At 43.0% G+C, this 26,387-nt stretch overlaps 1 protein-coding gene and 1 long non-coding RNA gene across 2 annotated transcripts in view; one reads left to right on the top strand and one right to left on the bottom strand.

Moving 5' to 3' along the window:
* Positions 1–13,249, top strand: part of AKR1D1 (aldo-keto reductase family 1 member D1) — a 32,401-nt gene extending 19,152 nt beyond the window's left edge. Inside the window, exons 3-9 of the mRNA XM_069859123.1 lie at positions 1,020–1,136; positions 4,107–4,184; positions 6,315–6,437; positions 8,162–8,271; positions 8,751–8,916; positions 9,442–9,524; positions 13,085–13,249. Coding sequence (XP_069715224.1) covers positions 1,020–1,136; positions 4,107–4,184; positions 6,315–6,437; positions 8,162–8,271; positions 8,751–8,916; positions 9,442–9,524; positions 13,085–13,127 — 720 coding nt within the window. The 3' untranslated portion in view covers positions 13,128–13,249. The remainder of the gene's footprint in view (positions 1–1,019; positions 1,137–4,106; positions 4,185–6,314; positions 6,438–8,161; positions 8,272–8,750; positions 8,917–9,441; positions 9,525–13,084) is intronic.
* The window catches only part of LOC138721788 (uncharacterized), an 82,768-nt gene that overhangs the window by 37,793 nt on the left and 18,588 nt on the right, over positions 1–26,387 (bottom strand). The gene's annotated exons all lie outside the window — the stretch shown is intronic.

The raw sequence follows: 26,387 nt of genomic DNA, 5'->3' as shown, positions 1-26,387 counted from the left end.
GCATGCTGTGACTGCCAGCTCTGGTGGCACAACTGGCGAGACCATGACCATATCAATAAACAGCAGGTTTTTCCAGCCAATAAAGGTGTCAAAAACCTCAGCAAGACTCCACATGTCACATTTGTTCACTGAAGAAAAGAAAATCAGGTAGCCCAGCTTACTGTGTGCAAGCAAATGGCACTTAAAACCTTCTATTTTGTGTTAAATCTCTGTTTTAACTGCAGCAGTCAGTTTACAATGAACTCTTGGTTGCTAATTACCATTCTATGGTTTTATTCTTGCAAGAGATTTGCATCAGCAGAGTTCAGTTAGAGATGGTACTGAAAGCTAATCAACTAAGCACACACCATAGCAACCTCAGGGCATAACCCTGTGAGGAAGAGTTGTGATTAAAGATGATGAAAAGGCTGAGCTTTAACTAGTCACACCTGCATTACAGTAACTACCTGTTTTGGTAAGAACCTGGGAGTAAATGAAAACTTCCCAAGGTCAGGCAGTTATTCAGGCTCCATGACCACAGGAGAAAACCAAAAGATTCTCTATGTGCTGGGTGCTTGGCTGTTCCATAGCTAACTCACATGATCTGACCTTCTGTGTTCCAGCATAAATCTGACCACAGATTTCTTGTGGGAATAAAGTTTTCCAGTGAAAGCATATGCTTGGAAAGCTCAGAAAACAAAAAGAATCTGCCTAAGTTCAGTGAGGAAAAGTTTGCAATATACTCATCTTAGAAGAACCTGTGTTGTGATAAACAAATATGTAATGGCTTTACTGCATCAGCACTAGGACAGTCCTGGGCAAGGATTCCTATCTTAATCTTTGCATCTGCCTCTAGCAGAGGACAGGATAAGGCGCTTTACCTTTGTCTTGCAGGGATGTAGACCACAATGTCTTTGTATTGTGCAAAATGGGGCCTCTGTCAGAAGGACAAGGGTGTGTATGGAGGGGTGGGGTGTCCGTTGGAGGATGCTCGTTGTTCCTCCTGGCACCCAAAAAAGAGTCTGTGCTTCTTTCCCCAGCTGTGGAATACCTGTCACCCCCCAGAGCTGGTGCGTCCCACACTGGAGAAAACCCTGAAGATCATGCAGCTGGACTACGTTGACCTCTACATTATTGAGCTGCCAATGGCTTTCAAGGTAAAATGAAAAATTGCCCCCAAAAAAGCGTGTGATTGGCTTGAACCAAGTTCTCCATCTAGTACGTCCTTTACAGTTTCCAGTCCATGTTGAAAATATCACTTTGGCCACATTAATGATTGATATATATTGCACACAATACATTTCTGTGCACTACCAACACAAAGAGAGGCTTATAGGTGGTGTCAGAACAGTTATTGAGAGCTGTTGCTTAATACAATGTCTCTCCACTGGAAGGACAGGTCTCCTTACTGGGGTTGAAGTCTTCCCTGTGCTGAAGAATTACTGTAGCTGAAGCAACATATGTGTCGTAATACTTTCTGAGCCATGAGGAGGGAGTCACTTGAGGAAGGAGGTTATACGAAGCAGCAGAGGGCTAGGGAAGGGGAAAGGGAAAGGGGAAAAAAGCCACCAAATTGATTTCCTTACTCTATCCCAAAACTCAAAAGCCTCAGCAGTATTAAAGCCGTTGGGCAAGTTGTGATCGTGATCTTAATCTCCTTAACTCTAGTGTTACTCTTGGACAGTTTCAGCACATCATGGTTGGTCCCAAATATGGATTGTCCATCTCTTGCTTTTATAAGTTAAAGCCTGATATTCGTTCACACTACCAGGCCTGGGCAACTTCTAGCTGAAATCTTTGAATGCAAGGAGCTCAGATTGGAGCTGCATGCCTCCCTTGCAAGGAGCTACTGCAAAAAGTCCCCAAACTTGCTGGTTTCACAGCCGTTGGTACCTTTTCTTGGCAAGTACATGATATAAAGGCAAATTAAATAATACTGAAATTAGAAGAGTGAGTTTCAAAAGATGTTTAAGTAATTTTTAACCAATTAAATCCTTTTTCTCAGAGAGAACAGGGTCAGACATTTGACTGGCTAATTGTTTCTGTGGGATGTTTAAGCTCTAAATCGGCCTCTTTTTGCAAGGGAGGTACTTCTCTGATTATTAAAATTAAATTTTACTACAGACTCCCAACTGCAAGAAACATCAGATAGGAAGCAATTTACCAATGAAGCAATCACCTTAGACCTGCAGTTCCTTTTTTCCCAAGGAAGATATGTCCTATTAAGACCCCTATAGGAGTAACTGGACTCAGATATTAAACCTTTATTTACACAGTCCCATGTATGGAATCCTTTAGGGTACATTTTTAAAAATTTCCCACCACTTGCAATTTCCTGTTTGCCTTTGCTTGTGTTTGTATTCTCTAGTAGTTCGTTCTCCCACATAGTGAAGGTCTTTGTCTCACAATATAGACAGCTGGCTTTAAGGCAATGTACGTCTGACTCCCTGAGGCCTGTATCAACAATCTGAATTGTTAAAGGAGTAGCAGTCCTAGAGAATCATTTGTGTCCCTGTTAAGAGGAGAGAAAAAAAAGAAGTTGCTTTTTGTCTGGAAAAAAAAATATATATCTCTTGAGAAAACCCACTTGTTAAAGACCATTTTGTGAAAGCAATGGGATGTGCAGACCTGTCTTCCTGCAGCTCTGTTGGTGAGGAAATTATTATAAAGGCAGCAGGGCTTTTCCTCCCAGTGGTCACCAACTGCTGTGTTTTAAATATGCAAGTAATCTATCTGATAGTTTTTGGAGTGCCTCCAGACTTTAAACAAGGCATAATACGATGTGATCCCTGCATAGTGGCAGTGACTGTATGATGTTGTCCCACTTATTTCAGTGCAGGAGCATGGTAGGAAGCCACATAACGTTCAGTTTAAGGTGCAAGGCTGTCTCAAGAGAACTGCAAGATAAGACAACAGCATTTGTGGGAAGGACCAGTGCAGTGTAGTTCATGAGAACCCAAGGCTGAGAAATGCGACCAACTCCTGAACGACCTTTTCAAAGACCTAGTAAGCACCATCCTATCACCATCATAATGCTACCTTTCTGTCAGCACTTTATCCATCTGCAGACAGTTCTTCCATTCACAAACTCCCTTGCTTAAATAGATAACTTGGAGACTATTGAGCAGTAACAGCTGTACTTCAACATCATGTGCAGTTCCCTGGAGACGGGAGGAAGGGCTAATACTTGTGGAAATCCACAATAGCTGGTACCACTTATCTCAGTCAAGATAAGTTTGTCTTCAAGCATCATTCATCCTGACTTTATTTACTTTTTAGAACACAGAGAACAGAAATAGAGGAAAATGGGGTATTATAAGTTAGCTCATATAATTGCTGTCTATTGACTACTATAAAAAAGGTAATGCTGAATAGAAGTCAATAAATTAGAAGTGAGACAGGGTTCTGGAATTCAGAGTCGTCCCCTGAACACAAAGAAGTCCTGCTGTTATGCGTCGACCTTGCAACATTTGTCTGCTGGGATATCATGAGGATGGATGGTTTATTCCAAAATACTATGTTAATAGGGCTTTTCTAGCTCAAATTATGATGGCAAACAGAGGTATAGAGATAGGAAGAAAGAATTAATAGTGCCCAAAGAGAGGTGGATAATGCACTTAGAAGGTTCACAGCCTGTACTATAACTATGCATGTAGCCCTTTACTGCTAGTAAGTAGCTCTTGGAAATGGTCCCTCCAACTTTTGGGAGTTGAGCTGTATTGGTACTCTTCCGAAATGTGCAGGACACAAGCAGGATCAGGGGAAGGGCTGAGAAGAAAGGAAGGAGAAAGTGGAAGAGAATACATATTGGTACTCTAACCTAGGCCTTTGGAAGGAGACAAGTCATTTGGGTACCATAACGTAAAGGTCGAAAGTTTATTGAAAAACAAGACCATCCAGCATCCAGGAACTCCTGAGCGGGCACTCAGGTGACAGTCCAGAAATATATCCAAGTCTGATCTAGCAGTGGAGGATGTGGTAAGCCCAGCATGCATGAGAACTTAGGGTGTTTCAGAAAGTTTTTGGATTTTTTTTTGTTTGCTAGTAGAAACAGTCTGTGGAAAAATATTTCTCTGAGGAATGCAAGGGTTTTTTTTAAAGCACAGAAGTGTGGTTTTACTTTTCAGCCTGGAGATGCAATCTACCCAAGAGATGAAAATGGAAAATTTATCTACCATGAGACGGACTTATGTGCCACCTGGGAGGTAAGCAAACACAACATCCATCCATATAGGCTTGAAAAACACATATCCTCATTCTCAATTTTACTTGTGACCTTCATAAAGAAAGCTGAGGCATATTTTCAGGGCAAATGGATCAAATTCTACTAGCTCCAAGGATAGACTTCATCTCTGTCCCTAAGGATGTTTGCCATCACTTAATTATTTTTATAAGAAAGTAAAATACTGTTGAAATATCTGACGTCCACATTCATTCTTTCAGAGAGTGTACTCTACATTTGCTAGTTGAAGTATTTACTTTTTTACCAGTGTCTCCTCTTCATCAGATCTTTACTGCAGGCAAAAGTTGGAGCCCTAGGAAGTGACTTCACCTTCCTCAAAAAACTGGAAGATTTTCACGTTCAAAAAAACCCTGAATTTGTTCATCATAAACAAAAACCCCACAAAACAACAACAGCAAATACCCCAAAACTCTTGCCAACATAACAAGTTCAGTCATTTCTAGGTTTAATTATCAGATGAGAACACAAGGTTTTTTGGCTAAGAAACTTTACGGGAAGTAGCATTTATCTGAAACGTTGTGTCCTAAATTTGTGATACACTCTAGTCCTATAGCCAGATGTCTGCTTAAGTCTACTGCCTTGTTCCTTCAGGATCTCAGGTGAGGCAGAAAGTTAGACTAGCAATCTTCTCACGTTCCTGCCTTTCAAAATCTTGGTCCCTCTTTAATTTGTGGCCAGAGCTGGTCAGCTCTCCTTCTGCACCAGATCTGCTGCCAAAGCTTCACTAATTCAGCTCAGTTTGCACCAAGAGAAATAACTTGGGCTGCTACACGCTCCACTTCAGCCTGCACCATGCAGAGCTGGACATCCGTGTCCCAGTTTAGCTCTAATAGAGGTGCAGCAGATAAAGAGGGAGAATAGGTGGAAGTTCAGAGTGGGAATGAACCCAGCTTGGGCTTGGGCTTTCCCCTGGAGGCTGAGCTGGGTCTCAGGGGGAACAGGGACTTTCATGCTATCTGTTTATGTTACTTTCATCTTTGGCTGATGTAGTTTATTCCTCTCTTTCACAGACCAGTTGCTCAAATAGTTGTTGAAAGCAACAGCTGTCAGAGCACTGTTACGTTTTTATCTTCAAGCTGGTGCTTATTTTAAAGAATATATTGTAGCAGATCACTCTTTTCAGCTAATAAGTCAAGAGAAAAATGGGTGGTGGTGAGTGCCTGCAAATAATAGCATAAATCTAAATAAAACTGGCTAAACTCAATCCAGATAATTTCACTCTCTCAGTGTGGTACTAGCAAGCAAAAATGGCTCCAGATGACTGTATTTGCTGACTTGCCACTGAGTGATACAAAGCATATGAGGCCAACTAGAGGTCATCAAATATATGGTGCCTCTTACCTCTCTCTGTTTTCAGCTCCCGTAAGACAGAAAGGAATAACAAAACCAGAAGAAGGGGTGTCCAGACCCACAGTGGGGTCTACACAGGAGAGGACCCTCTTTCCCCTTACCAGCAGAGGAAGCTAATAAAGGCCAGGGCATGTAATCATATCCAGCATTTATAAGGCTTTCTCAGCTATTAGGATTTTTCTGAAGTGCAGAACGTCTAGAATTCCTCTCTCCTCTCTTTTTTTCACACTTTATAATGTACTGAAGTTTTCTGTGCTGGTTTTGTGACGTGCGTTGCCAGAGATTTAGGGAATTTCACTGGACAGACACTTCATATGAAAAACTGTTGTACAATCGAAACGAATAAATTGACTTACCAGGAAAGCAATCTGTTTTGTGCACTCTTGCCTCTTCAGCTTTGAGGCAACACTAAACCAGCATAAACTAAGAAAAACTCTTTGAAAGCTAATGTCTGCCACTGAAGATATGTCTCAGTCTCATATTAATCTTTCTGCTCTCCAGATGAATTCTACCTTCACAGGAGGTATACTACTTTAGAGTTTGGTCTGGAAAGCAGGTCTGCATGGCAATTGAGTTTAGAATAGCAGGATTGCACATGACCTCATAGAGCTGTTAGTTCTGCTGCAGCAGATATTTTTCTACGGTCTGAAGAATGGACTATCTTCCACCTCTCTCTAAAACGTATGCTCCAAAGGAATCAAGCCAACATGTGGGACTGCACTGATTTTTGTTTTCTTTGCAGGCTATGGAAGCATGTAAAGATGCAGGCTTGGCAAAGTCTATTGGAGTATCCAACTTCAACCGCAGGCAGCTGGAGATGATCCTGAACAAGCCAGGACTTAAGTACAAACCAGTCAGCAACCAGGTACAAACGCAAGCCAAGGGCAGTGCCTGCTACAGTGCCACTGCCCCATAAGGAACACAGAGGTAACACATGGCCTGAACTGCCATGCGCAGAAAGGTGACGTCTGCTTCACCACAGATGCTGCCCTCCATACTGTCACACTTCCATTTCTAGCTTGAAAATATTTCTCATCCTGCCTAGGCTAAAGATAAACATTTGAAGGTGCTGGAACAATCACTTTCCTCAGTTCTTACCCCAAGACTATGAAACTGGTGCCTCAGTGCCAAAGTTCTGGAATAAGGTTGAATACTGAGTCAATGCAGATCTTGAATCTCTTGTCATGTGCCTTATTTCAAATCCAAAAATTTCCGAAGACAAACCATTCAGAGCTAACCAGTCATCAGCTGACAGCAAATCAAAAGAACCCTAAGTATCTGTGATATCAAATCACTCTAAGCTTCCCAAGTTTAAAAGCCACTAGACATAACTCCTAAATTTCCTTTACTTGCTGTCTTGTTCCTTTCCTATAAAACATCAGTAAGAGTTAGAGAAAAACCAAAATTAAAGAAGAGACCCCCATTAAGTGACTGAGTTGAGCTGAACAAGTCCATGAAGATGATAGGCATGTCCGAATTAAATTACAGTAGCAGAGCTCAGAGAAGGTGGTAAGTGCCAGTGACCCATCTGAATGCCCAATACTTTAACTCTGGCATTTGGCAGCTCACTGCATTTCCTCGAAATCATTGGGAAGCTATTCTGTCTCTTCTGGCACAAATGAATATCCGCATTAGCAGTATCAGAGAAGAGGCCAGAGACCAACTGGGACCAACTCCCCAGCCTCGGGCTGGGATTGACATGGGGCAGGGCAGGGAGGCTGGCCATAGCCTTCATTTCAGTCTTTGGGCTACAGGGAAAGGCAGCATCTGTCAGGAGGAAATTCCAGCACTCTTCACTGGTATTAACATGCCCAGTGGGTGCAAGAGGCAATTGCTGTTTCTGGCATGCCCCTAAAATTGCACTGAGCGTTGCTGCTGCTTCCTGGGGTTGAGGAAAACTGGACAAAAGATTAAGCTCAGCTTAGGGCAGCTAGCCAGCAAGAATGGAGTTGCCAGCTAGACTGAGACTGTCTGCAGACAGTGGTTGCTCTGTCACCTTGTAGACATCCCTTTCCCAGAGACTGAGTGTGCAGCCAGAAAATCCCTGGCTGTAAGGAAATGATGCACAGTAGTTGCAATGTGGGAGGGTAAATCTTGTGACAAGGTCATAATCGTTATGAAGATGTCTTATCTTTTACATATCTATGCCCCCTGCTTCCTATCTGGGACAGCTTATGCCAACGCTTCCCCTAAAACAAATATTGAATTAGTCATCCTGAAAGCAAAATGCAGAGAAACAAAGATCTGACCCACAGAAGATGGATTGCCTTCACAGCCTACTTCTCTAGTAAGCATTCCTCACTACCATCCCCCCACGTATAGCCACCTTCCCACTGACCAATAAAAATTCCATGTAGTCAAATTATGATCACAGATGTTGATCTGCTGTCCACCAAAAAAAGTCAATCACCCAGCAACACACAATTAAGACAGTAACCATATATTGTGGTTTTTTATTCCTTAACTCACATGCATCCTATCCTGAAAGCATCACTTCCTCTATAGCTCTCGCAAATATCATGACACCATCTTCTTCAGTGTCTGATCTGATCCTGTTCATTAATCACTCTTTCTATGTTATTTTTGTAGGTTGAATGCCATCCCTATTTCACCCAGCCCAAACTCTTAGAGTTTTGCCGACAACATGACATTGTTATTGTTGGATACAGCCCACTGGGAACGTCAAGGGATGAAACATGGTAAATGCCCATGTTATATTCTAATAGGATGACAATATCCAGGAAAAGAATTATAGTTCTCTGCTGCTGTGTCTCTGCAAAATACCTTTGTCCTCATTTTTCAAAGAGTTTTGGACTCGAGTGTCTATTACTATTGTGAATGTAAACTTGCAAACATCCTGCTGCATGCTGTAGTCAATAAAGTGCCTGATGTCTGTATAGGAGGTCTCCTTAGGTTTCCTCTAACAGAAAGCAAGAGTCTGTAACTGGGAATGTTGAGGCTTAGCTGAGGAAGCAGAAACTAAGCTAGTGTTAGGACGTCACATAGGAAGTTGCATTTGACCGCCTGTTGACCTAAATTAGAAAGCTTTTCTCCCATCTTTCACACTACTTCTTAAAAAGGCGCAGTGCTCTGTCCACAAACAAGTAGATGCTTCTACGTTTTGACATTAAAGATAAGGAAGGTATTTTGATTTTCTTTTTTCCCAATTTTATTCCAGGGTAAATGTCTCCTCCCCTCCTTTACTGAAGGATCCTGTGCTGAATGCCATTGGCAAAAAGTATAACAAGACAGCTGCACAGATTGCTTTGCGTTTCAACATCCAGCGAGGGGTGGTGGTCATCCCAAAAAGCTTCCATCCACAACGCATCAGAGAGAATTTCCAGGTAAATTTGTACTCCAGTGGTTCATGGATGAATCCACTGGCCGTAGCTTAGACTCTATAGAAGTTGCTTTTCCCATTTCTTTTGGCAGACGTAAGGCTTAACCAATGTTTGATGCTTTTTGTCCCATCACTGAATGGTATCATGATATGACAATAAAAAAGCAAAGTAGAGAGGAGGTTTTGGTGTCTTTTAACACTCTGGAGTAGCTCAAGTTCCAGCTGGTGGCGTATCTCAGAGCACCAGCTGCAGCAGTGAGGAGCACAAGCTCCTTGCTTTCCTTGCCGATGTATTGATTTCAAAGCTCATGGCCCAGTACTTGCTAGGCTGCCTTTCTCTTCTTGCAAATGAATGTAAGTGTGCCTTGACTTATTTGTGTCATCAAGACTTTCCTATAAATGCAAGAAAGAATGGATTTGTGGGAGAGATAGGGGACAGGAGGGGAGATTGTACTTTTGAAATCTGGAACCTATGAATGTTGATTATGACAAGAAATGCTAACATATTCCTAATATCTCATTCCATTAGATCTTTGACTTCTGCCTCACTGAGAAAGAGATGAAAGAAATTGAAGCCCTGAACAAAAACGTTCGTTATGTGGAACTGTTAATGTAAGTCCAGGAGGAATCCTAGATCCCCACAGAATGTTCGTGCCTTTTCAAATGATTTTGAAAAAAATCACTTTTAATATTAGTTTTTGTATAAGCAACCTTATTTTAAGGTAAGGCTTAAATATGAGATGTCTCTAATGCAGCCTGAATGCGCTTCTGGATCTGCTGCAAGAATAAGTGTGCAGTACCTACTTCCAGCTCAGTCATCAAAAGACTACCTAGTAGAAAGTGACTGTATCTGGCTATCTTGGCTTCATCTCGCCACTTTCTGCTATATGTTCTAATGACACTCTCAGCCATTCACAAGGTGTGGTATTGCCTTTTCTAGCGGTGTGGCTATCAGAGCTGAAATTCAAATAGGAGCACTTTCTTGCCTTTACCCTCCTTCACACATTCGCTGCCAGTGTTTAGCAAGCTATATAGCTGCTTGATTACAACTTCTTATGGATTGTAAACCCAGTGTTTCCAGAGACAACTTGTCCTAAATTACTATATGGAAATTTGCCTACCCAACTTCCTCATAAAAACCAATACATCTTAGTGACCAGAAGTGGTCATAAATTTTGCTTTGGTCTTTCTTTGGATGCTATCTTCGCCAGCAATCTCCCTTTCTTGCTGTCATGGTGAGTTGTACCTTATGTGGAAAGCAGAAAACCACACAGCTAGACCACTTCCTGATTACGTCTTCTGAGAACTAACAAAGTTTGATCTCTTGCTGCTTGCAATCTAACTCTATCACTCACTGTAGTTTTGCTTCACCTGCAAGCTGCACTATCCCAGAAGGCTCAGACTGACCCAACATCTGCTCTTCCAGAGAATGAGGCTATTTGTATTTCCTTCAGCTCAAGAGCATCTAAAGTTTATGGCCAAACTTCATGCTTTCCCACTTTCAGGGCATTCAATGTGTAGTCAAAGCTAGAGATTAATTTCCATGCATTTCTCTTGTTACCTTGGATTATCTGTGTCTTGCTAAACTGTAGTTTAGTGCTCAAGCACTAAAAATTAAGAAAAGCAGGACAGCAGCAGCAATAGCACTATAAAAGGCTGACCATTGCTCAAAAGATTGGGTGAATGTGGCAAAGGAACAAATAAACACTGTGCTGCATAAATATGATAGGAAATATTAACTATGTTAAAAGCATCATAATAGATTCATATTTAAGCTTAGCCATGCTCAGAAGTTTTAGTTTCTTAAAATTTAAAATACCCTTTTATCAATTAACAGCACTTCATTCCAGAAGGTTTCTCAGAAATGGCCTAGCAGCTTCTTGTGTGTGTTTTGGTATTTCAACTTTTTTCTCTGTTTGTTTTCTCATAGGTAAATTAAGCTATAACATAATTTAAACTTTTAATGAGAATATGCATGAAACATGACCCTGGTGCAAATGCAAGAGCCTTTTCCAGAAGCAAAGTTAAAGGACACAAATGTCCACAGGAGAATAACTTTCTAAGCCACCAATCCAACACCTAATTAACTAAATGCTCTGCTTTATTAGACTATATTTGGTCACAGGAGGCCACTGAGGACAAGAAAAACAGGATCCATAGGATGAATATTGACACATTGACAGCTCTGTTTCTACACAGGAGTGCCACGTTTGGGGAAAATGCTTAAATACAGTCTGTCCTCAAATGTGAAAAATACTTTCTCAAAAAAGTGACATTGCCATGTACAGAGTAGCTAATGATATATCTGCCTGCTATGTGTTCTCACACTGAAGTGGCTGATATTGACATTACACCAAATGAGTTACCAGCCTAAAGAGATTTCTTATTTCCTCCAGCAATATATAAGTGAAAAAGTTAAACCATCATACAGAAAAACTTCTGGTTAGGCAGCTTTGTGCAAAACCTTTGACTGCAGTGGGGCAAATGCTATTCAGCTTTCCTCTGGCTCTTCCTGTTATTGGCTACCCTGGGTACTACGTGCAAATCTGTTGTTCTTATGGTGTTAATAAGCCTTTACAAACAGAATATCATTTCACATCAGTGTAATCGGCAAGTTGAGCATCTGAGCAGAAAATGGAGATTTTCTAAAATTTAGTACTTCAGAAAATCTCAGTCTGAAATGGTTTCTTCTCCCATTGGAGAAACCTAGAAGTATTGTACTGGGCAAGTTTTACGTTAATCTATCTGCTTGGTTTATCTTGTTCTCACAGTCTCTGCTATGGATATTCTTCCTTAACAGTTATTCCAAGTTGCATTGACTCCTCCAAGGGAATCGTTTTCACTCAAAGGACTGAGTCCTTTGAGCATGTGAGATCTGATTAGCAAGTGTGCTCCACAGATAGAAAGTAAGGATTACGACACTGGCAACTCAGACATTGTCAAATTACACTGAAACTGAACAAGCCAAAGTATTGTGGCTTGTTTTTGAACCAACTCAATCTGTTAATGTGTAAACACTTTGGCTTGGCTGAATATTGGAATGGAATGTTTTGACACAATCAATTCAAAATGTTTGATGCCTTCCAGTTAATTAACTTCAATATTGTGTAGTGTATCCTTCCCAAACTGGAACAATTCTCAGCTGGGATAAATGCCAGTATTTGCTGTGCTCTGCTCTAAGGCAAGGCAGCCAGCTGCCATGGTGCACCTGAGAATGCTCTTCAGAAATTTTTGATTTAGCTAATGAAAATTGTTCGCCAAGCCAGAGCTTGTAGTTTAGCATCAACTTCTCAAACAAACAAACAAGAAAACCCACAACAAAACCCAAACACCTCTCTCTTAAGTCTGCCAATAATGGGCAAACACAGTGTTGCTATTTCACCTGCAGCTGACCCTGGGGATTTTCTTCTTGTCTCTTATAATAATCATGGATTGTGCATCTGAGCAGGCAGTTTTAAAAATGAAGCCTGAAATGTCTCTACCTTCAGTATTATGCAGCCATGAACATCCCTTTCTCCCCTGAACTGGGTCAACCCACACTTTCTTTGTAAATTTTCTGCCACTGGTGCTATTAACCTGGCAGAGCGCTTAGATCTAGGCTCAGCTAGAGGACAGCCAGACCTAGTCTAGATATGGCACCCACTTGGGGAAAGCATCATACCAGACCCAGACCTGTTCATGCCAGTTTACGTGCATGATCCAAAGTAGTACACTCTGGTATCTCTACTTCTCCTTCAAATATAGCCCTTATTTCTAATGCTCTTTCTAGAAATCTGAACAAGGAAGTCTTCCTCTTCCACAATGCATACGCAGTGAAGCTATCCCTCTTCTCTACAACACTTCTACTAACCAGAGTTAAATCCACTGAGCTGAATAGCGAGAATAGCTGACATCCAAACTCTTGGGGTTTTTTTCCCACCTGTCCTTAAGGTACGGTCTGTAGGCTTGAAAAGTGGTCCTTCAGTATCCTCTCCTTAAATGCATAGGTTTACTTCTAGCTCTGCAGGGAAGATTATTCAGAGTGACAGCTTCTAAATAAGTGGAAGAGCCTTCCATGAAAGCCACTTATGTATTGCAAGAAAGAGGTTTGTTAAGCACAGGGTAATTGCATTGGTGATGTGATATCCTGCTTCACTGTAGAAGATCACTTGTTCAATCTGACCTTTCCACAGGTGGCGTGACCATCCAGAGTATCCCTTCAACGATGAATACTGAAAACAAGGTGTATCCAGGCAGGTTCCTCACTTGGTGCCATTAGGCTTTGCTAAAAGAGACCCATCATTTGGTGCTTTCACTGCATGGGAGACTGTTCAAATCAGCATTAAAAACGTGACATTTACTTCTTCTTGTCTTGTCAGCCTCTTATTGCTACTGAAGAGCAAGTCTATCTAACCTGTTGAGTCTCTGGGTTTGGATTAGGAGGCTTTAACTCTGAGCACTGAAGCTTCAAAACTGACAGCTGATAAAACTGAAGATTTCTCTTGAAAACATGCTCACTAGTTCAAGCCAATTAATTTTTGCTCAATGGCACATTCTTTGCTGAGTTTGAAACAGGAAATTCTCCTTTAGTACACATGAAACAGTATCATTTTGTGTCACAGGTCGAGCGGGAGAAAGTTAGGAGTAGGGAATTAACTGGATTTGAGACACATATACATGTACAAGTGTATGTAAATATATAGATAGATATAGATATAGATATAGATATAGATATAGATATAGATATAGATATAGATATAGATATAGATATAGATATAGATATAGATATATTCACTGCTTCATGCAGTGAAGCCTGTTTCCCTCTGACCAGGTACAGGAGGAGGCTCTGAGAAGGCTCCAGGGAGACTTTAGTGCGAACTTCTTGTATCTGAAGGGGGCTACAAGAAAGCTGGGGAGGGACTTTCTACAAAGGCTTGTAGTGATAGGATGTGGGGGAATGGCTTTAAATTGGAGAGGGCAAGATTTAGATGAGACAATAGGAGGAAATTCTTCACAATGAGAGTGGTGAGACGCTGGCGCAGGTTGCCCAGGGAAGTTGATGCCCCATCCCTGGGGGTGTTCAAGGCCAGGTTGGATGGGGCCTTGGGCAGCCTGGTGTGGTGGGAGGTGTCCCTGCCCACAGCAGGGGGGGCAGAACTGGATGGGCTTTAGGGTCCCTTCCAACACAAAGCATTCTATGATTCTATGATACATACATGAGCTGCATTCCACAAGTACACCTCAGCTGGTTCCACATGCACCTTGTTCAAGCCCTAAAGCTTTATAAGCAAGTTGATATCTGCTCCCCCTCCTCAGCAAAACACAGGAGTGCGTATGACTGTTGCATCTATATTTGAGCTGCTATATGAGGATGGTGTTACACAAAATTACAAATGCATCCTGGAGCTAGGAATAGCAAGAGCCTCACCTCATGAGGTTAAAAATCCCTTAAACTTCTTTCCTGATCCACAAACTGATATTCACCCAAGAAAATTTCTGTTAATCTTGAAATTCTTACAGTCTTTTGTATAAACTCATGACCAAGACAATGCTGAGTTAGGAAGTTAAGTTTTAAAGGAGGAGAAAGTTGTATTGTGCTAAATACCACTTTTTACTGTGCTTTGAGACTGCAGAACACTGGCAAATCCAAGAAAGGGTCAGAATCAGGCAAAAGCATCCAGGTTGAAACCTGGGCATTTCATTCAATCTGTCCTCAGCTCTCTGAAACATGTGGACAGAAGCATGGACACCGTATTAAGGAAGACTAACTCCTTCAGCATGGATTTCTTTTACAAACCACTTGTTTTCTCAACAAGTTTTGCAGCCTATGGGTGTATCAGCCTACACATGCAGAGGGCTACTTTCCCTCCCTCCTATTCCCAAGTACTCCAGTTTCATGCCACAGAATGGATTCTTTAGAGAGGGTGCACTAGAGAGGTATTGGAGAATAAACTAAGCCATACACAGAAAGAGTACTTAATGTACTAACACATGGTGCATATTGCCACTGGAAAATGGGTCATACATAATCTTCAGTCTATAGCATCTGTTTTTATTTATTACTATTGCTATTTATTATCCCTGGAGTGACTGGGACAGAAAAATGCCGGAGCATACTGTTCAGGGAGACACTTCTGTTGGTTTAGGGTGTTCTCCTCAGAATTGAGTCAAAGAGGTACAGGGGTGACCATTTCACAGAAGGGGCAGGTAAGGCTCCTGAATGGGTCTAGTGCCAACACATCCCTGGCTGAGCTCCCTGGGCACCACTAGAGAAGTCAGGTTCCTTCATCAAGGGTCCCTTTCACATAGCATTTGTAATTCCATATATAAAGCTGTGTCAACAGAGGAGCATTCTGCTTGCTGGAGGTTACCCAACAGCAATTCCCATTTTATTCTATTACCCACTTAGACCAGAGGGGGAGATAAAAAAGGTGTGAGAGGTATAGCTGGGGAGGAAGGCAACACATTAGAAATCTGTAGGGGTAGATCTAAGGACAATCTGAAGGTCAGGTGGACCTCTGCTCCCAAGGGTGGTCAGAATCACTATCACAGCCCTGCTTTGCCCCTCTTCAAACAGCTGAGAGCCTGGCCAAAAACCTGAACAAAATCCAAGTTTAAATTCAAGTGCCAGAGGGGAATACAGTTACCACCATGTCCAATGTGTTATTCTAGTTGCTTCGTAAGTACAAGCCTTAAATAGAGCTATCGGGGCTGAACCGCATAACAGTAGCACTGTATGAATTTTTGCACTGTAACTTGAACAGGTGCAAGTCTCTGTCCATGGCCAAAGTTCAGGACAGGTTTGGCAAAGCTCTTGTTTTCTACACTGCAAATGTCAACTAATGCTCAGCTGAAATGCTCACATCAGCCCCTTCACAGCTATCTGTTGTGACATCCTCCCCCTAGAGGTCAGGCAGTACCTGAAATCCTAATAAATCTGGTGACCTTATATGTGTCAGTAAGCTGAAGTCTCTCTAACAGGAAATACCCTGTAATCAAGTCGTCAGTCTGTAATGAGTTAACTGGCAGCACAGATTGTGAGAGTTCCTCCAGCCCAAGTCATGCCAGCAAAACCCTTTCTGCCCTCTGCCCCCCACCTCTGAATTTAATGGAATCCTCCTTTGCTTTGCCTTATTTGAATCTGATGAAAAAAGATTCAGCCTCTTCCCAAGGGCAAATTCTCCCATACTCATTTCCATTGGTTATGAAACAGCTACTGATGTCTAGCTTAAGTTTTTCCTTCGCTTTGCTCAGTTTCAAACCATCACTCCCCATTGTTCTCCATCTGGCCCTACAAGGAAAAAGAGGAGGGAAAGTAAACATGCCTGCAGACTGGGGGTTTGGGAAACACATTCTGCCAGCAACTGCACAGAGACAGAAAATATCCAAACATCAGCCCTAAGATCTGCTCACATCTAGCAAGTTTTGGAGGCTTATTGAACTCACTGCCTCATGCGAAACACATCACTTGGAAAGCCCCATATACGGCCCCGCTCCCACTGAAAGGGTCAGGAGTGGGCAGAGGGGTCTCCAGCACCTCCTGCTCTGATAGCAATTGCACATGACAAGAATAGACCCAAATGTGTGCTGGGAAAGCTTACTCACTTTTACCATAAGTAACCCGAGTAGTTTGTGACTCTTTCTGTAGCTGCAAAGTGAAATGAAATCCAGGCCAAAGAAGCTTGCTTTAACTATGCACAACTGACTTTATAGCAAAGAGAAGAACAAGTGATGTGGTGTTTCAGATTATTTTTGCAGCACAAGAGCTGCTCTGATCTGGCCAGCAGAAAACCAGGTGATAAGCTCACATCCACAGCTGCAAAGCAATTGCCACAGCTGTTCATTAGAACAAGGGCTTACACGTCTGTCAGGGGAAGAGGCATTCCCTGTTGTTACACAAGCTCAGGGCAGAGCACAAGGCTTTGGAGCTGCAGCAGCAGGGCCCTTCCTTGAGCATATGCACACTCACATTTATAGGTGAAGCAAGAAGAAAGCACCGTCAAGCAGTTTTTGTGCAACGCTGACTTTATCGCCCCCTGCACTACATGCTTAGCTGAATTTGTTCCCCACAGGGAGGCAGAGCTTCATTTTCCCCAAGACTGAATATCTGGAGTAGGACTGTTTCATAAGGGACATGCATCCAATTTTCCCTAATGCTGTGTAGGTGCCCACAAGAGGATTGGGAAAATAGTTAAGAGGCAAAGTGGGATGGGCCCTTACATTAAAGAATCCCCTTTGGATTCATAGCGCACATTTTTCCACCACAAAGCTATCAAGAGGTTTTACAAGGGTGTATCAGGTGTCCCATGGAGGAAAGGGCAAGGGTCAATACCAAGCCATTAAGCAGAATTAGGACACAGCTTTGTGTAGACAGAACTGGTCACAGGGGAAGGGAAGGCAGCACCTCCAATGGTTTTCATCCTTTACCTGCCTTTAAGGCCAAGGTGCCACAGATCTGTGTGCTCTGCGGTAAAAATGAGATCTTTGTTCTTCTGGCCAAAATGTAATGACAACCAAGGACAGAAAGTGAGTTTTGCACAGTGTAAGAGAGAATCAGAGGCCACAAGAGACAAAGCCTTTGGTGACATACAGCATAATCCTCACCTGATGAGGCTTCCTCACTTTGTTCCTTTCTTTGAATCCAACAAGCCCTGAAAGCTGCTCACCTCCAGACTGGCAGGGAATTTAATCACTTATTCGTACCTTTGGGATATGCAAAGGAATTCAACAGCAGAGAGGCTGCTGTTTTCCTTAACCAATTAATATCATATCAGAACCGGAGTCAGAATTGATTCTTCAATTTAGTGTGTGAATCATTTAAGTGTTATAGGGACTCTTAGAGGAAAAGAAATCATATGCCTGGGGTGTGCTAGACATCTCTCAGATCTCTGCAGCAAGTACAGAGGACAAACTCTCATCCCTCATGTATAGTAAGTTTGATTTGCAGATTTAGGGTGAGATACCACCTTCCTCACTGTGAGTAGCACTGAAGTCCCCTTGTTACCATCCACCGAACTGGAAGACTTTGAAATAAATTGGTTTGGTACTTGCAAGACAATTCTCTTGTTTTCTAAGGGGGAAGGAGGGAGAGAGCTGCTGTTTCCAGACATATTTTGCTCAGCTTTAACAGGACACAACTCACACATCTAGAGGAAAAAACTGAGGTGGAGAAGAAAGTCTGTAAGAGTGTGACATGTTAGAGTGAGATTCAACATGCTTGTTTCACTTATGACCTAAACTGCAAATACATTTGCCTTTGGGGATGGGGTGATCAGCACGCAGATGAGTACTAGTGCAATTTTTATACTAATTGATTCTCAGTAATGCCATATTTCAGTTCTTCCCAACATCCTACTACCCTGGAGCAAAACTCTAGCTTGTAATAAAGGACTTTGAGAGTGTGAAAACCAAAAAAGTTTATTTTAATTTTTCAGTGCCAGACAGACTCCTCAGGGAACCTTAACTCAACATGCATGAGCAATACTCACAACAGGACAGCACATTGCAAATAAAATGCAAAGCAGAACCAAATGGAAAAAGAGGAGGGAAAGAAGGAGCTGGAAAGAAAGACAACGCATATGTGTGTAAACACATGCACGTGGAAGGGCACTGCTCGATGAAGCTGGTCGGTTTTTGCTCTGTAGACTGAGAGGCTACCTGGGTGGAGGCTTCAGATCTGTTCAAGGTCATTGAACATAGAGGAGGCAAAATCCTGCACTGGAACAAATGTGCACTCAATTACAAGTTAAATGAGAACTCATGATGACCTAGAACATGTCTCAGAGCAACCTTGTGTATCACAAGGAAAAGACCATGCAAGTGCAGGGTGCTGAGGACACTGGATGGGATCCTGCTAACATATCAGCACATAAAAATCAGGAGTGACTCTGCTAACTCAAGGTCTACACCAGCATACATGCACGAAAGAGAGATTCCCTGTTCTCAGAGCAAGGAAACTCATACATCCTAAATTTCCCATTCCCCCAACTGATGTGACCAGTCTTATTCCAGGTCAGGGCAGACCTTGGGAAAAGCCTGCAAAGAGCATTTTGTCTTCGTGGTCGCTTAGGAAAGCTGCTTAGCTCCTCTCACTACTATATCTCAGCTTCCACCTATGGGGCAACACTCAGAGCTCCTCAAGTATGAATCATAGAATCATAGAATCATAGAGTCACCAGGTTGGAAGAGACCCACCAGATCATTGAGTCCAACCATTCCCACCAATCTCTAAGCCATGCCCCTCAGTACCGCATCCACCCGCACCTTAAACACCTCCAGGGAAGGCAAGTCAACCACCTCCTTGGGCAGACCGTTCCATTGCCTAATGACCCTTTCAGTGAAGAATTTTTTCCTTATGTCGAGCCTGAACCTCCCCTGGCGGAGCTTGAGGCCATTCCCTCTTGTCCTGTCCCCTGTCACTTGGGAGAAGAGGCCAGCTCCCTCCTCTCCACAACCTCCCTTCAGGTAGTTGTTGAGAGCAAAAAGGTCTCCCCTTAGCCTCCTCTTCTCCAGGCTAAACAACCCCAGCTCTCTCAGTCACTCCTCGTAAGACTTGTTCTCCAGCCCCTTCACCACCTCTTCTCTGGACATGCTCCAGAGCCTCAACATCCTTCAACAACCTTCAACAGGGAGGTTTCCCAGAAAGGTGAACCCACCAGCCTGTATATTCAGTTTTTATGTCCCCAGGCAGTCCAGAGTAGCCCAAACCAGCTGTGTGGCAGCATACTTTGCACAATTCCTCTCTGCTTTTCCACAGTGGTGGGACTGCAGTCCTGCATTGCTTTCCTACAGGATGAGGAGATTGCCTTTATATTTCATTGACTACATTGATCTGTACTTGAAGACCTTCAAAGAGGAATCTCCAACATTTGGAAAGGTTCTTCTAAATCACAGATCAGAAATCCACACTCCCATTCAACAAGACAGTGCTACCTCTCTGGTCCCCTGTGAGGTACTGTCCTCCCAATATAGAGCAGAAGAAACAATAAACCAGGAAGGTAAAAGTCGGTAAAAATGTCTGCACAATTTTGGATTTCCAGTCCTTTTTTTCCAGGCATGGAGTTAAGAGCACACGAGAAATCATGAATTCCCTTGGCAATCTAAGCCTCTAATCAAAACCCGGCCAAATGCTGGGTCCTGCACTTAGGGCACGAGAACCCCGTGCAGTTCTACAGACTAGGAGAAGTCTGGCTAGAAAGCTGCCTGGAGGAGAAGGACCTGGGGGTGTTGGTTGACAGACAACTGAACATGAGCCAGCAGTGTGCCCAGGTGGCCAAGAAGGCCAATGGCTTCTTGGCTTGGATCAGAAACGGCGTGACCAGCAGGTCCAGGGAGGTTATTCTCCCTCTGTACTCGGCACTGGTGAGACCGCACCTCAAATACTGTGTTCAGTTCTGGGCCCCTCACCACAAGAAGGATGTTGAGGCTCTGGAGAGAGTCCAGAGAAGAGCAACGAAGCTGGTGAAGGGGGCTGGAGAACAGGCCTTACGAGGAACGGCTGAGAGAGCTGGGGTTGTTTAGCCTGGAGAAGAGGAGGCTGAGGGGAGACCTCATTGCTCTCTATAACTACCTGAAAGGATGTTGTGGAGAGGAGGGAGCTGGCCTCTTCTCCCAAGTGACAGGGGACAGGACAAGAGGGAATGGCCTCAAGCTCCGCCAGGGGAGGTTCGGGCTTAACATTAGGAAAAAATTTTTCACAGAAAGGGTCATTGGGTGCTGGCACAGGCTGTTCAGGGAGGTGGTTGAGTCACCTTCCCTGGAGGTGTTTAAAAGATGGTTGGATGAGGTGCTGAGGGGCATGGTTTAGTGATTGATGGGTATGGTTCCACTCAATGATCCAGTGGGTCTTTTCCAAATGGGTGATTCTATGATTCTCTTCAGGCCTAAGACCACTAAATTACTCGGCTGATGCCCCTGTGTTCTCAGAATTGGTCTGCTGGGTTTGCAAGAACTTGAGGCAATAGAAGTGCTCTCAGAGGGCATGGTAGGAGGAAAGTACTCAAAGAAATCAAAGAGTATAAGATTGCTCAAGACATGCATTTTTAGCTATTCAGGGCCCTCTATGGAATTCATAGCTGCAGCCATTAACAAGTGTGCCGGAGTTTGAACCTAATGGCTTGTATAACAGCAAGTGCCTCATACCTCTGTGTCAAATACTGCCTAGTGAGCTGGATGGGAACATGATGGGAAGAGCAGAAGTTTTCCACCTTGCTCTGCATGCTGCACATGGGATTATATGTCTGAGGACTCAAAAGGGGTTCGTCTGGTGCCAGGGTCACACACTGCTAGGAACTTAATACTTTCAAGTGGCATTCAATAATAGCACCTTTTATATAAACAGTAACTCCAGTGCTCTAAGAGTAAAGTCAGATAACAGAGGTATTTGGAGCTTTTCAGCCAGGAGTCTGAGTGTATTTATGATTGCAGGCTCACAGGAACATGCACACACAAGGGCTGGGAATCCTGCACTCTGCAGGGTCCTGCCACACATTTCACAGACATGTTTCTCATAAACAGGCCTGAAGAAAAATTGAGGCATTTTTTTTTCCCTTTACACTCACCCAGTTCTTTTTCAGTTCCCCAGAAATCACTGCAGCATCCCACCTTGTAGACCCATCTTCTGATCAGGTAGGAGGCAGATTCAACCCTCCACAGTAGGAGCTTGGTGGCTCAAACTACTAGAGCAGATTTATTTCACCTGATGCTTTCTTACCATTACTTTCCACACCCTTGCTCCTCCAAGTACAATGTCTTGCCCAAGGGAAGGAAAAGGTGGAGTAAAATCTAAGGAGTCACCACCTCAGCAGCTTAAACTGGAACTAGAAAAATAGACAGACTACCCTGACACTCAAACGTGAGAGATCTGAGTAAGCTATGGTGAATTTATATGCTGTTAATTTAAGAAGTCAGAGGTGCAGCTAGTCTCAGCTACCCCACTCTGAGAAGGGGACATGGTAAGAAAAAAGCCCCCTAGGCAAATCTCTGTGCTATATTCTTGATGTTAGGGCTAGGCTGTGAGGTAAACCACTGAACTTGGGAAAATAACAGTCTATGCATGGCTTTTAACTTCCTCTTTCTTTCCTCTACATATGACATTTATCCCTACATTTTTCATCAGTCTGCAGATCTGCCTTAGGTGTTCAGCCAGGGTGTTCACAGAAGAATAAATAAATGAATCATGCTCTCTGTACGCATCGCTGTGAAATAACTCCCTCCCCCTTGACTTTCCTGTAAGTCCCAGGTCGAGGATGACCAAAACCTGCAGCAGCCATAATGAGCATGCTTTGGTCATTGTCTCACTGGGCAGCAGTATAGGGAAGCAACCTGTGTGGAGCTCTGCTGCTGCCTGCACATGTGGGCAGTTCATGCTTGTGGGCTGCATCAGCCCCACTGCTTGGTCAGGGGCCTGGATTTGCACCTGTAGCACCAGGAGACAGTGGGGGAATCCATGCCTGTAAAGGCAGCAAAGTATAGGCACACCTCATACATGTTCTCTGCTTTTGGGGCTCATGTGCCTTTATTTGAGGTTTCCCTAAATCTTGAAAACTAAAGCAAGCAGGTAAGAAAAGGCAGAAAGAGAAGCTTGAGATAAACAACAATTTGGAGTGTTAATAAATTTAACTATTCAAATTCCTCCTACCTATGGATCCAGGAGGCTTGAATCCATGCTCTGCAGTGGGCCTTTCAGATATCATAGAATCATAGAATCACCAGGCTGGAAAGGACCCACTGGATCATTGAGTCCAACCATTCCCATCAATCCCTAAACCATGCCCCTCAGCACCTCATCCAACCATCTTTTAAACACCTCCAGGGAAGGTGACTCAACCACCTCCCTGAACAGCCTGTGCCAGTGCCCAATGACCCTTTCCGTGAAAAATTTTTTCTCATGTTAAGCCTGAACCTCCCCTGGCAGAGCTTGAGGCCATTCCCTCTTGTCCTGTCCCCTGTCACTTGGGAGAAGAGGCCAGCTCCCTCCTCTCTACAACCTCCTTTCAGGTAGTTGTAGAGAGCAATGAGGTCTCCCCTCAGCCTCCTCTTCTCCAGGCTAAACAACCCCAGCTCTCTCAGCCGTTCCTCATAAGGCCTGTTCTCCAGCCCCTTCACCAGCTTCGTTGCTCTTCTCTGGACTCTCTCCAGAGCCTCAGCATCCTTCTTGTGGTGAGGGGCCCAGAACTGAACACAGTATTCGAGGAGCGGTCTCACCAGTGCCGAGTACAGAGGGATCTGGGGAGTCCTACCCAGTGTAAGAGAACAGTAGGTGGAAGGAGATCTGTTACAATCTGGCTTGATTTGAAGGATCAGGGCCTTGGTTGGATGATACAGTGTAAACTGCTGCAGCTGTGACTTTTGGTCCCACAACGTTTGTGACTCTAAAGTTGCATGTAGGGCTCTGGTGGGCAGCAGAACCTTGCAGAGTCTGCAAGGGGCACGAACGTCAGAAGAAAGTTCTGACAGACATGAGCCTTAGCCTGCTTCCAGAGGGAATCGAACAGTCATGTTTTGATTTTAAGAAGGATCCCATTTCCAGTTTATCTCTCTCCTGGAGAAAAGCATGAAGGTTTTCCTCCCAAAAATCCGGAGGATAAGTATCTGACCTTTCAGAAACTAAATGAGAAGGACAAAAGGAATTTCCACCACTTTTTAACCAGCTCAGTTCTCCAGTCAATAAGCAGAGCATTAAGCAAGTCCATAGAAGACCTTGGGTTTCACCCCTTTTTGACTCTAAAATATTTGCTTCCCTGGATATTTTTGCAGGACATGTCCCAGCACAAGATTTCAGGAGATCTGCTGAACCTGCATTCCCACAAGTCTTTCGTGTTATGGGCTGAGTTTAGACAAATCACAACAATCTCTGCTGGTGAACTCTTGCAGCTTTCTGAGCATTCAAGTTCAATGCTTCAGTGTTGGGAGGGTTAAAGTTTACTTGCTTTTAACTGCCTACTGTTTATAGCAGGAAACCCAAAGAGCATTCCCAGGTTCCTGGCTCTTGCCTGTTTGTAACTACTATGATGCATTAAGACGGGACTTTCCACCCATCTCGGGAACACCATATTTTGGTCTAATTTCCTGAAAAGTGTGCCTCTGCTGAGAACAGTCCCCACTTCAAGCTGCCCCTTGTTGAAAGCTTATGACAGAGGTATGCAAAAGAGATTTATGTGGAAAGTGATCTAATTTTCTTTTTCCTTTCACCGATTTTTTTATTTTTCTATGCCTTAAGTGATCATCATTAAAGACTGTATTTTACTAGTCATAAATGCAACGTTCAGTGTGAGCCTTCTGTGAATAAATTAGTTAAGATCATTTCTCTGAACAAGCTCTGAGGTGAGCCAGTTCTCAGGACTTGCTCACAATTACTTATTTTCTGCATTTCTAGTAAGTCACGGAATAAAATTACTCACCTATCAGTATTTTAATAAAACTTCCCTCTTCCACACAGGTGTAGATGTTGTTATTACGTTGTTACAGCTGCACAGAAGAGTTTTTTCCCTCCAATAGAAAACTGCTTCTCTGAGAATATTTCAACTTTGTTAATATAGATATAATAAAGTCAGAAATTTTTATTTTGTAATGTACGTGCTTACACTTAGACTTACCATTTTGTTTATCATTTTATTTATCCACATTTCTGTGAGTTTGTGTTGTCTTTCAATATAAGGGAGCATTAGATTAGCACAGCGTATAGAGCAGTGCATTTATCCGGCTCCTTGACATTTAGTACTATCTCCTTTCCCCATCAAGCAGAGTTCTGGAGTTTTGATTAATACTCAGTTATTAATTCTAGCAAGTTAAAGTTAAAAAAAAAAAGCATAACTGAAAGTCCATGAACCCTTATGTATAACAAACATGCCTAATAGCCTAAAGTAAGCAGTCATCTGTCTGTTCAAGTGACCAAATGGAACAAAAGACAGCTAGCCATAACACATCCAGTCTTATTTACTACCTCCTCTTCCTGTTCCTAATTATACACACAAATGGAACTCTAACTTTACCAGAGTAATTCATTTTAACAGCATCATAACATTCCTGCAAGGCTCTCAGGACAGCAGCCTATCAGTGCTCTGCCTGCACTAACCTCCGATGCCACGTGGAAGCCTGCACCCTCTTGAAGCTGTTTCTGTGTCATTGTTACTCATAGGTACCCTTGGATTGAACTTATGCCTGTTAGCAAGCAGAGACTCCTGGACCAGGCATGACAGTTTCCACCTTTATAAGAACTGCTAATCAATGCAAGCTTTTGGAGAATCTGCGTGTGGATAGTGAGATAAGTTTCAACATGAGTGGGACAGACGAGCTCCTAGAAAATGGTAAGGTGGCCCCCAGACTACTTTGAGGCGGTTAGAAAGATGAGATATGAAGCCGTGATTAAGCTAAACTCTTTGAAAACCATCGTTTCAGGAGATGCCCAGGGCCTCTGTATTTTCTTAAGAGTTTCTTATGCCTGTGGAGGAGATCGTAGATAGGTGATGTTCCAGCTGCTATTTTTTTCCTTCAGTTGGAGGCTGAAAGTGCTTTGTACAACAGTCAGGGAATGCTGTTTCAGAGGAAATGGTTGAAAATTGTTTCAGAAGTGATTTCTGTAGATAAATTTTGGCAAGAGAAGAAGAAACAGATAACAAATGTTTTGTGATCTACAGAAAAATTATGGAGAATAATTTGGACAGGACTACGGAAGGTCTTCCAAGTCCAGGATGAAGCAACTGTACCTTTTTGACAGATATTCTCACTTTCCTGAACTGAACCCCAAAAAGAATAAAGACAGGAGCAACACGGGCAAACACAGAAGTGCCCATATTTCTGCCAAGCTTCCTCAGCTCTCACAGTCATGACCACAGCTAAACATTCACTTGAGCTCCATATTATGCTAAGATCCCTCTCACACAGTTTAACAGCCCAAGATTGACATGGGACCAAAGCAGCAATGTTCATTGCTTACTACAGAGGGGCAGACAGTGGGGAGGGTAAGAAAAAAAAAGGACTTTTTCTTTTTTTTCAGTGGCAATCTCTGGCTGCTTTTTCCATGATGTATTAACCAAGAAACTCCTGCTCTAATAAACCTTTCTACTTGTTTTTAAATTGCCATTATTTACTTGAACCACATAGATGTAGATGGGAGGTGAGCTTTCAGTGCTGACTTGTAGCTGGCATAGCAACAAAACGTACACACTGGGTGGAGGACATAACACTGCCTACTGCTGGGTTGCCTCATCTCTCTTATTCTAGCACCTTGATTTTCACCACAGCTAGCTTTACTCTGTGTAAATATGGAAATTTTCCATGTTGGAGAGCTGCTTCTGTGTGGTTATTGTTGTTTTTTAACAACATTAATATCCAAGGAACATTGTAACATTTATTCCATGAGGAAAACTATGCTTTGTAGCAGAACATCAAGTCTGGCAGAGCAGCAGTTTTCATGGCAAGGTCACAGCTTTTGCTAATCCCAGGAAAACCTGCCCAATTTGGTCAGTTTATAAGTCTTTGCAAAATTACACTTCA

This window comes from Phaenicophaeus curvirostris, chromosome 1 (assembly GCF_032191515.1).
Source record: "Phaenicophaeus curvirostris isolate KB17595 chromosome 1, BPBGC_Pcur_1.0, whole genome shotgun sequence".
NCBI classification, from domain to species: Eukaryota; Metazoa; Chordata; class Aves; order Cuculiformes; family Cuculidae; genus Phaenicophaeus; species Phaenicophaeus curvirostris.
Note: the sequence above shows the minus strand (reverse complement) of the source record. Positions and strands in the feature narration are given on the sequence as shown.